An 11,663-nucleotide genomic window follows, 5' to 3' on the forward strand; every position below is an offset into this window, starting at 1 on the left:
GATTCACTTCAGTTCAGTGTGGATTCACTTCAGTGTCAGTGTCGGTTCACTTCAGTTCAGTGTCGGTTCACTTTATTTCAGTGTGGATTCACTTCAGTTCAGCCGATTCACTTCAGTTCAGTGACGAAAAAGATCTTCAGAGAAGAAAGTCTTAAATTCATAAAGTCGTGGCATTAAATGTTGAATCTCTTCCTCCGTATTACTGTCTTGTTTTCCAGTACAAATATCTAAACATCCCTAAACCAAGGCACATTTACTGAAGAAGCAAAATGAACACATGGAAGTGAACTGAACAAAATAAAGTGAATTTATGATTAAAACAAGAGCAAATATCTGTCAATGGGAATGAACATTTGTTTCCCTTTGAATGAAGTTGATTTTTCTGAGTCCATTAGCAGATATTTGTTCTTGTTTTAATCATAAACTCACTTCATTTAGATCAGTTTCTCAGAAAACAAGACTTCTTATTTTAAGTCATTTGTTTCTCCAGTAAATGTGTCTTGATTTATCGCTGGAAATAAGACAAAAATACTGAGGAAGAGCAGCAGCTTTTGCCATGTAATCAGAAGATACAGTAAAAGTTATTTCAGTATATATTTTTTTGAGTAAAATTAATGAAAATGTAATGGAGATCTGTTGGAAGTTGTATTTTCAGTCTGTGAAGTGTTGCTAATACACAACATTTATATTTAGAGATCATTCTGACGTATTGTGTTCTCTTTAGTTTATTCCTGACATGATCTTGCTCTTAAAAAAGTCTTACATTTCTTCACAAAGGTTTTAAGTTTACCTTCAGAAAACCTGCAGAACTCTGTCTTCCGTCCAGTAACAGAATCAGCGCTGAATAACTGTTGATGTCTGCTCTCTCAGGTGTTTCCTCAGGGGATGGAGGTGAGGTTATACGCTCCTCCTGTTCCTCCGTTTGACGCCAGCATCATCGTCATGCTGATGCTCGCCGTGTTTACGGTGACGATGGGTGGATTCTGGAGCGGCGCGGCTGAGAAGTGAGTTGCTCGTCATCATCGTTAGCTCTCATGTTGATCAGGTGTTGGCTGATGGGACGTGTGTGTGTGTGCTCAGACTGAAGCAGGCCCCAGGTCCGGTGTGTGACGCAGCTGAGGGACGCTCTGACAGCAGCGAGCTCTCGCTCTACTCTCCGCTGAAGGTGCTGCTGTTCGTGGCCATGATGTGTGTGATGCTGGTGCTCATGTACTTCTTCTACCGCTGGCTGGGTGAGTCCTGCTGCTTCACTGTCTGCAGGAAGTGACACGAGCAGCGTGACTGATGCTTGCTTTCTCCTGCAGTTTATGTGATTATCGTCATATTCTGCCTGGCGTCAGCATCAGCGCTCTATAACTGCCTGGATTCACTGATGACTGCACTGGGCTGCAGCACGCTCAGGTCAGAAAACGCACGCACGCACACACACGCACACACTCACACACACACACGCACTCACACACACACACACACTCACACACACACACACACACACACACACACACACACACACACACACACACACACAAGCAAAGTTTGATCACAAATGCATAGCTGTATACTTACTGTAACAGTAGCTATAATGGTTACTAAAACTGACAGTAATTATAACAATAATTGTAATCATAAAATTAAAAAAATATATAAAAAATCTTTAAACATTAGATGAAAGACTTGAAAAATGTAAACGAAAACTTAGTTACTTTGGCAGCTGACTAAAAAACATTAAATTGAAATACTAAAATTAAAACTGAAATAAAAATAAAAGCTAAATAAAAATATTTTAAAAAATTAATAAAAACGTAAAAACCACATAATTACTTAAAACTTAAACTAAAATTGTGAAAAAGTGAAAGTGGTTCAAAATATTAATAAATACTATAATACCATATTTTCTGAAAAATAAGTCACGCCTGACTGTAAGTTGCACCAGGACAGAAGTGCATTGTTGAAAAAACAAATTACATCAGTGTATAAGGCAAATTCTGTAAAATACTGGTAAATAAAATGAAGTATTTACAAACATTATAAACTCTATAAATATGTATTTTTGTTCCCGTCACTCCACGACAAATCCTTTAAATTGAACAGTATTCAGAACACAGCAGGAATGAAAAATAAGAAATATAAATTATGGTGGCATTCTTGAAAAACAACATTTATTATACACATATTTATGAACTGAAGTTATTTGAAATGAAACTGAATCTTGTGGAAATGTTGTGTGAAATGCTCTTTACAAATAAATGCTCCTCTCAGTCGACACTGATCCACATGTGAACTAAACTGCGTTATAAACTCTTTGCGGAATATGAGTCACAGTATGTTATAAATGATAAAAAACGTGACTTATATTCTTATATAAATGTGGTAGCACATGAAGAGTACTAGAGCAGCAGTGTTGTGGAGAGTCTGCTGCGCTCAGGGTGTGTGTTCTTCTGCTGATGTCAGTGAGGTTTGGCTCTGATTCTGAACTCTGTGTTGTTTTTCCAGTGTTTCCTGCAGAGAGAGAAGTGTTCCTGTGCGTTCACTGCTGCTCGCCGCCGTCTGCATCACACTGTCTGTCATCTGGGGAGTGTACCGCAACGACGACAGGTCTGTCTCACACACACACACACACACTAACACACTCACACAGACACGCACTCACACACACACACACACACACACACACACACGCTCTCTCTCTCTCTCTCTCTCTCTCACACACACACACAGCTCTGTGTTCCTGCTCTGGTCAGTTTATAGCGTGGTTTGTTTTCAGAGCGTCATGCTGCCGTTTCCTCGACACACACACGTCTGTTCCAGACTGATTCACACACATTTCGTCACTCAGCGTCAGACTGTCCAGTGAAAGTGTTTTTACTTCCAGCTCAACAGAACTCAGTCTCTGATGTCAGCAGACGAGTCTCTTCCCATTCACTGTGGTCATTCTGAGTTTCTCACTTCTGCATTCAGTGTGTGTTTGAGTTTTTGTGCGTGTGGATCTTTATCTGCTGAAACACACAGCAGACTGTGTCATAACTGCTGCTTTCTATCACTGTATAATAACACAGAGTAGGGCTGCACAATTATTCAGAATAAAACCATAATTGTGCAGTTAACAAATTGCAAAGGCTGCGACTGAAATAAATAATCATGCACTGTGTTTATTTCCATGCGAACAGCACATGCTGCAGTGTATTTATTAATAAATACTCAAACATTGAAATATTACTATAGTAATATTTCTTATTTTGTTTAATAATATTATAACTTTTTTTTTATGCATTTTAAGTTGCAATAGCAATTTTTATTAAAAAATTCACAGCACTCCTGCACAGAGACCGAGTTTGAATCGTCTCTCACATGATCTGAGCGCTTCTGACGGTGTGTCTGTGTTCTGCTCGTCTGCAGGTGGATCTGGATTCTTCAGGATCTGCTGGGAATCGCCTTCTGCCTGAACTTCCTGAAAACCATCAGCCTGTCCAACTTTAAGGTGAGCTGTGTTTTCAGTGGCGCGAGCAGCGCTGTGCTGCATGTCTGACGTGTGTTACTCGTTTCTGCAGATCTGCGTGATTCTGCTCAGTCTGCTGCTGGTCTACGACGTCTTCTTCGTCTTCATCACGCCGTTCCTGACGCCGGTGAGTAGCAGCGGATCCACACTCAGCAGCGTCTGCTCATGCTCTTATCTTGTGTGTGTGTGTGTGTTTCAGAATGGAGAGAGCATCATGGTGCAGGTGGCTCTCGGCCCCGGCGCGGGAGGGAAGGTGAGTGCGAGCGCATCATGTGATCTGTGTGTGATTGATGTAAGGCTCACTAACGGCAGCTTCTGGTTTTAGGGTGACAGCAATGTAGTGGAGGTTCCAGGCGACAACACGTCCTCCTACGAGAAAGTAAGACACACACACACTCACACACTCACATACATTTTATTCTTTTATTTGGATCCACAAGACAAGCAACCACTCACACTCTCACACACACACACACACATATTGTAACAATATAAAGAATCAAGCAGCTGAGATTTGCCGTGTAGTATTTATCGCTTTATGCGTGTTGTGTGCATTATATATCCAACTGTAAATATATAGCTGTGTGATTATATAAAGCCTGTGTGTTTTCCAGTTGCCGGTAGTGATGCGTATCCCACAGTTCTCTGCGCTGGCTCAGAATCTGTGCATGATGCAGTTCTCCATCCTGGGCTATGGTGACATCATCATACCAGGTCAGAGCTTCACATGCATCATACGACACGTGTCCTGTGATCAGGACCAAACACCACCTCGAGCCAGCAGCTTTGACTCAGTGATGAATGAGCAACGTTAAAATGAATCTAGATAAAATAGTTCGTCAAGACAAACTTTAGGTTGGCTTGAGAAAGCCTAGCCTGAAAGTTTAAAGCAGTTGTAAAAGCCTGAAGGTTGAAAATTTAGATTAGATAGATGTTGATAACATGTTTCTAGCATGTTTTTAACATGATTGGCCTGTCACTAGCATATTGCTGGCATGATTAGCATGTTTCTAGCATGATTAGCATGTTACTAACATGTTGTTGGCATGTTTCTGGCATGATTAGCATGTCGCTAGGATAGATAGATAGATAAGAAATATTAGATAGATGAGTTTGAGTTTAATTGGATTAGAAATATTACATAGAAGGGAAGTCTGATTGTGTCTAATTGTCTTCAGTGTGTTTAGATTTGAATAGTGTTGGCTCATCTGAACATTCTGTCAATGTAAATCTATGGGATTTTTATGATTTTTAATCTTCATTTTTATGAAAACCACAAGTCGGATTAGTCTGAAAAGTAACTAAAGCAACCCAAGTCAGATCGGTCTGAAGAGCTGGGCTGAGTTTGGTGGTTCTAGCTGGAAATCTCTAGGAGGAGCAGCGTTCAGAAATTTAGTCTAATAAGAAGAAGAATAAAAAGCTTAAGTAGCAGATCAGTAGGTAGGCTTTCTCAAGCTAAATCTAATCAGTGCATCACTCGCTTAAACCCTGAACTCGCTGCAAACCCATGCCTTTGGCTCCTGATGGCCTCGTGTTTACGCCGGTTTCTGTCTGCAGGTCTGCTGGTGGCGTACTGCCACAGGTTTGACGTGTGGATGGGAAACTCCAGAAGAATCTACTTCATCTCCGGCGCCGTCGGTACGAGCATCGTGACTCAGATTGCAGTAATACTGTGTTCAGAGCGCTGTAACGGTGTGTTGTTCTGCAGCGTACGCCGTGGGTCTGGTGCTGACGTTCACAGTCATGCTGCTGTCGAAGATGGGTCAGCCGGCGCTGCTCTACCTGGTTCCCTGTACGCTCCTGACCAGCGCCGTCCTCGCCTGCGTCCGCAAGGAGTTCACACACTTCTGGAGCGGCACCGGGACCTACCAGGTGACAGGATTCTCCTGCTTCTGTCCCTTCTGTCTCTTGGCAGACAAGCAGCAGTCTGGATGTGATTTCATGAGCTTGTAACAGACTCGCACACAAGCGCTTCTACACACACGAGCTACAGTACAGAGTAGGGTCACGATACCATAAACACACGTTACCATACTGGACCAGCTGAAGTACACGACGCCATGAGAACTGAGATCAGTTACTCGGATCAGCAAGACTTGGGATGTTTTTAAAGAAGTCTCTTCTGCTCATCACGGCTGCATTTATTTGATCAGAAATACAGAAAAAAAACGTAATCTTGCAAAATGTTATTACAATATAAAATAATGGTTTCTATTTTAATATCCTTTCAAATATAATGTATTTCTGTGATGCGCAGCTGTATTTCCATCATCATTACTCCAGTATAAAGCGTCACATAATCTTCAGAAATCATTATAATATGCTGATTTATTATCAGTGCTGGAAACTGTAATATTTTTTGGAAACTGTGATACTTTTTTCAGGATTCTTTGATGAATAAAAAGTTAAAAAGAACAGCATTTATTCAAAATATAAATCTTTTCTAACAATATAAATCTTTGCTATCACTTCTTAACAATTTAACACATCCTCGCTGAATAAAAGCTTTAATTTCTTTCAAAAAAAAAGAAAGAATAAAAATGTACTGACCCCAAACTTTTGACCGGTAGTGTATATTGTTAGAAAAGATTTCTATTTTAAATAAATGCTCTTCTTTTTAACTTTTTATTCATCAAAGAATCCTGAAAAAAGTATCACAGTTTCCCCAAAAAATATTTGGCAGCACAACTGATAATAAATCAGCATATTAGAATTATTTCTGAAGATCATGTGACACTGAAGATGCTGAAAACTCAGCTGCGCATCACAGGAATAAATTAGATTTTAATGTATATTAAAATAGAAAAACATAATTTTACATCATAACAATATTTCACAATATTACTTTTTTCCTGTATTTCTGATCAAATAAATGCAGTCTTGATGAGCAGAAGAGACTTCTTTAAAAAACGTTACAAATCGTTCTGATCCCAAACTTTTGAGCGGTAGTGTATATCTTAATGTTAAGATGATTTTTATCATGCAAACGTGTGTGTGAGGGACAGAGCGGAAGAGCAGCGAGTGCCGCCCATCTCATAAATCAAAGCCCATGACAGACTGCTGTCGGAGAACACCTGAAAGAAGGACACTCGTCTGTATTTGCAGTTCAACACACCGCTTCTGCTCTGCTTCTGCATCCAGTGTGAGACCGCTGCCAACTCTACACAGCATTTTGCGCCCTTAAAGGGCACCGCAGAAAGGCGACAGGACAAAAAAAGACACTATTGTATTGTTTATTTGCAGCACAAGTGTTCAAACATTTTAGCGACTGCCCCACATACAGCATTACTTACGGCAGAACTGTAATGACGATCCTACCGTTTAAGAAATACAGTGGCACCACCGGTATTTTAGTATTGCGATACTACTGTAGTAAACCGTGCAACCCTAGTACAAAACACTACACAGTGTACAAATACACTGATTCTGAGACAACATTAGCATCAACAAATCAGCTCTTCTGCAGCTGCGCACATTTCTACAGCTTAAAGTCATAGTTCATTAAAAACTGAACATTTGCTGTTAATTTACTCTCAAACCGTCTAAGATATTGGATTACAGTAATAATGCTGTAAATAATGTTCAGTTTCTCGCACAGACTGATCGTTTCGCTTCATAAGATCTCAGTATATCGTCAGGAGACACGGGGATTCATTTAATGTTCCCTGATATTGAGTATTGACTCTCAAAGTGACGGTAGCAAGTTTTATGATTCACAGAGGAGCACGGCTTCAGCTAAAAATCCTCTTTACTGTCCTACTGAAGAACGAAAGCCGCCTCCATGGCCTGAGGAAGAGTAAATTAAAAGCTAATGTTCATGGTTCATATGTTCAATTCCCAGGGAATGCATAAACCTTGAATGCACTGTAAGTCTGCTAAATTCATAAATGCAACTAAGAGCAAGCTAAAGTTTTTAAAGTCTCAGCATATTTGCTTAAACAATAATAATGAAGCTGTATTTCTGGACAGGGACTTGAAGTCCATGTGTGTGTGTGTGTGTGTGTGTGTGTGTGTGTGTGTGTGTGTGTGTGTGAGATGTGTTATCCGAGAAACGGATATATGTGTGTATGCTGTGTTATAAGACTTGAAATGTGACTTGGTCTCCATCAGGTCCTGGACGAGTCTAGGAAGCCCTTATTATCAGGTTTGAGCTCTTGTTTTAGTCCTCCCTTCTTCATCACTTCTGCTCAGTGCTGCCCTCTGTCTGTGTGTCTGTGTGTCTGCATGTGTTCCTGCAGCTTCCTGCTCTAATGCCTCACTTCCTGCAGAGCACGTGTTCACCACATGGTGGCGCTACAGTGTGCAGATTCCCTGTAGATGTAGCTTGTGTCTCTCCAGCATGTTTATCTGATGATTTCAGTTTCTCTCCTGCTGGTTTGATGTAACTAACACACTGCCAAGTGTAGATATAGATATCATATATATCATTTTAAAAAATTTAATAAAGAAATATAATGTATATATGTGTGTGTGTGTGTGTATGCATACATCTCAATTTCACAAAATGTACCCTTATGACTGGTTTTGTGCTCCAGGGTCATTCATATACATACATGCATATATATTATATCATATTTTTTATTATATTTTAAAAATCTATTATTAAAATACATATATATATATATATAATAAGCATTAAATATCTATGTATAAATCATGATTTTTTTGCATTCTTGTGGTTTCAATAGTTCTTGCGTTTTTTTTTAATGTAAATTTTGAATTTTTGCATTAAAGTTATTGATGAATCATGATGCATGAGAACATGGTTAGTGAAGGAGACCCATTGTTTTTTTTTTACATTCTACTCAGTGAATTAAAACTAAATTAAAACAGATTTTTGTTAATGCTACTGGTAGTAAAATCTCTCCTAGCGACTATAGTTTAGTATTTGACTGTGTCGTGTCACTGCATCATCAGCAGCATCTGATGTGACCGTGTTTCTGTGTGTAACTCTGTTACAGTAACGTCTGTCTCTGTGTCTTCAGATGGAGATGCTGGTCACGCCGGCGGAGTGAGGAGCTGCTGAGATTCTGACTGATCTTCATCACTCAATCACACTGGGACACTTTACTAAAACATCAGACTGTCTGAAAATTATTCTTTAAGGGGCCTTAAATAACCAGATCATCCTGCTGTTTTTTGTCTTTCACTTTTTTATGCGATCATTTTTTTAATGTTGGGAATATTTGACAAAAGCCTCTCTTTCTCTGTAATCGAAATAAATACAAATCTGAAACCTGAAGTGAGTGATTGATCATTGAGTGACGTCAGTAAGTGTTTACACGCGCAGATTCAGTCTTCATCTGTCTGTATGTGTGACCGTGTGTCAGTGCAGAGGTTCGTGTCACACTGATTCATGTGTGCGGAAAGCATTTGTGAGACACGTGCAGTGCCAAATTATAGAAGGAAAACTGCTGTGGAAGGAATTATGATCTTGTTATGACGAATAGAGCTCAGTGGAATTATGCGGGTGTTACACCTGTTGTTCATAATATTAGCATGTGAGGTTTTTGGCCGTTGCATGTAATCCTGAGATGCAGCATATTTCAAAAAGTTATTTGTGACAAACCGATTTGATCTGCAAATGATCTCGGGTGCAAAGCTTGTGCAAACCTCTAACACATGGAGGTGTTTTCCAGCTAATAACTGAAGAGAAGCAGCAGCAGCGAGACGGCGGCGCTGATGCTACAGAACCAGGTATGTGTGAGCATCCTGTCCTTCAGGGTCACATGTTGTGACATCACATCCTGTTTGTGGTTCATTTAGATGTCCTATATCAGTGGAACTGCACCAGGGTTCGTTTTAATTGAACCAAACCTGCCAAGTGTGAACATCTCTTTATGAAATGTCATATAAATGCAACTACAATCACACCAGTTGTTTTGTATCTTTAGGTCTGGTGTTCGAATGGCAGTGTGAATGTGAATCAGAACTAAATGTATCATTTCCGTTTTTGGTCCGAGCCAAAGCAAACGAGCTGAACTGGATGAAGACATCACTGAATCATCAATCAACTGACTTTAGCTGGAAAATGACTCTGTTATTGTCTTCTTGCATTATTGACAAACTATTTTCCTGCTTGACTCTGTAAAGCTGCTTTGATACGATCAGTATTGTATAAAGTGCTATACAAATAGGAAAAAAAAAAAAAGTGTTTGTCCAAGCTGTCAGTGGCTGCTGGTGAGTGTGTGTGTGTGTGTGTGTGTGAGAGAGAGAGAGTGTGTGTGTGTTAAGAGTGTGTGTGTGTGCGCGCGTGCGTTAGAGAGTGTGTCTGTGTGTGTGAGTTAGAGTGTGTGTGTGAGAGAGTGTGTGAGTGTGCGTTAGAGAGTGTGTGTGTGTGTGAGAGAGAGTGTGTGTGTTAAGAGTGTGTGTGTGTGTGTGTGTGCGCGCGTGCGTTAGAGAGTGTGTTTGTGTGTGTGAGTTAGAGTGTGTGTGTGAGAGAGTGTGTGAGTGTGCGTTAGAGAGTGTGTGTGTGTGTGTGTTAAGAGTGTGAGTGAGTGTGTTTGTTAGAGTGTGCGAGTGTGTGTTGGAGTGAGTGTTTGTGTGTGTGTTAGAGTGTGTGTGTGCGTGCGCTTGTTAGAGGTGAGAGTGTGTGTGTGTTAGAGTGTGTGTGTTAGAGTGAGTGTGTGTTTGTTAGAGTGAGTGTTAGAGTGTGTGTTTGTGTTAGAGTGAGTGTTAGAGTGAGTGTGTGTGTTAGAGTGAGTGTTTGTGTGTGTGTTAGAGTGTGTGTGTGCGCGTGTTAGAGTGAGAGTGTGTGTTTGTGTGTTAGAGTGAGTGTGTGTTTGTTAGAGTGAGTGTTAGAGTGTGTGTGTGTTAGAGTGAGTGTTTGTGTTAGAGTGAGTGATAGAGTGTGTGTTAGAGTGAGTGTTAGAGTGTGTGTGTGTTAGAGTGAGTGTGTGTTTGTTAGAGTGAGTGTTAGAGTGTGTGTTTGTGTTAGAGTGAGTGTTAGAGTGAGTGTGTGTGTTAGAGTGAGTGTTAGAGTGAGTGTGTGTGCGTGCGCTTGTTAGAGTGAGTGTGTGTTTGTGTGTTAGAGTGTGTGTGTGTTAGTGTGAGTGAGTGAGAGTGTGTGTGTTAGAGTGTGAGTGAGTGAGTGTGTTAGAGTGTGAGTGAGTGTTAAGTGTGTGCGTGTGTGTGCGTTAGAGAGTGTGTGTTAGAGTGTGTGTGCGTGCGTTAGAGTGTGTCTGTGTGTGTGTGTTAAGAGTGTGAGTGAGTGAGTGTGTGTGTGTGTTTGTGTTAGAGTGAGTGTTAGTGTGTGTGCGCGTGTTAAAGTGAGAGTGTGTTTGTGTGTTAAGAGTGTGAGTGAGTGAGTGTGAGTGAGTGAGAGTGTGTGTTAGAGTGTGAGTGAGAGTGTGTGTGAGAGTGTGAGGGAGAGTGTGTGTGAGAGTGTGTGTGAGAGTGTGAGGGAGAGTGTGTGTGAGAGTGTGTGTGAGAGTGTGAGGGAGAGTGTGTGTGAGAGTGTGTGTGAGAGTGTGAGGGAGAGTGTGTGTGAGAGTGTGTGTGAGAGTGTGAGGGAGAGTGTGTGTGAGAGTGTGTGTGAGAGTGTGAGGGAGAGTGTGTGTGAGAGTGTGTGTGAGAGTGTGAGGGAGAGTGTGTGTGAGAGTGTGTGTGAGAGTGTGAGGGAGAGTGTGTGTGAGAGTGTGTGTGAGAGTGTGAGGGAGAGTGTGTGTGAGAGTGTGTGTGAGAGTGTGAGGGAGAGTGTGTGTGAGAGTGTGTGTGAGAGTGTGAGGGAGAGTGTGTGTGAGAGTGTGTGTGAGAGTGTGAGGGAGAGTGTGTGTGAGAGTGTGTGTGAGAGTGTGAGGGAGAGTGTGTGTGAGAGTGTGTGTGAGAGTGTGAGGGAGAGTGTGTGTTAGAGTGAGTGTTAGTGTGTGTGCGCGTGTTAAAGTGAGAGTGTGTTTGTGTGTTAAGAGTGTGAGTGAGTGAGTGTGTGTGTGTTAGAGTGTGAGTGAGAGTGTGTGTTAGAGTGTGAGTGAGAGTGTGTTAGAGTGTGAGTGAGTGAGTGTGTTAGAGTGTGAGTGAGTGTTAAGTGTGTGCGTTAGAGAGTGTGTGTTAGAGTGTGTATGCGTGCGTTAGAGTGTGTCTGTGTGTGTGTGTTAAGAGTGTGAGTGAGTGAGTGTGTGTGTGTGTGTTAGAGTGAGTGTTAGTGTGTGTGCGCGTGTTAAAGGGGGTG

At 41.2% G+C, this 11,663-nt stretch overlaps 1 protein-coding gene across 1 annotated transcript in view; it reads left to right on the forward strand.

Annotated features, from left to right (window-relative positions):
* The window catches only part of sppl2a (signal peptide peptidase like 2A), an 11,025-nt gene extending 2,287 nt beyond the window's left edge, over positions 1 to 8,738 (forward strand). The window contains exons 2-14 of the mRNA XM_016453713.1: positions 871 to 1,004; positions 1,081 to 1,232; positions 1,305 to 1,401; positions 2,494 to 2,595; positions 3,397 to 3,478; positions 3,549 to 3,623; positions 3,696 to 3,749; positions 3,822 to 3,875; positions 4,111 to 4,210; positions 5,054 to 5,134; positions 5,205 to 5,368; positions 7,607 to 7,640; positions 8,482 to 8,738. Coding sequence (XP_016309199.1) covers positions 871 to 1,004; positions 1,081 to 1,232; positions 1,305 to 1,401; positions 2,494 to 2,595; positions 3,397 to 3,478; positions 3,549 to 3,623; positions 3,696 to 3,749; positions 3,822 to 3,875; positions 4,111 to 4,210; positions 5,054 to 5,134; positions 5,205 to 5,368; positions 7,607 to 7,640; positions 8,482 to 8,522 — 1,170 coding nt within the window. The 3' untranslated portion in view covers positions 8,523 to 8,738. The remainder of the gene's footprint in view (positions 1 to 870; positions 1,005 to 1,080; positions 1,233 to 1,304; positions 1,402 to 2,493; positions 2,596 to 3,396; positions 3,479 to 3,548; positions 3,624 to 3,695; positions 3,750 to 3,821; positions 3,876 to 4,110; positions 4,211 to 5,053; positions 5,135 to 5,204; positions 5,369 to 7,606; positions 7,641 to 8,481) is intronic.
* Positions 8,739 to 11,663: the final 2,925 nt, after the last annotated feature.

Source organism: Sinocyclocheilus anshuiensis, unplaced genomic scaffold (assembly GCF_001515605.1).
Source record: "Sinocyclocheilus anshuiensis isolate Anshui unplaced genomic scaffold, SAMN03320099.WGS_v1.1 scaffold2237, whole genome shotgun sequence".
In the NCBI taxonomy this organism is placed as follows: domain Eukaryota; kingdom Metazoa; phylum Chordata; class Actinopteri; order Cypriniformes; family Cyprinidae; genus Sinocyclocheilus; species Sinocyclocheilus anshuiensis.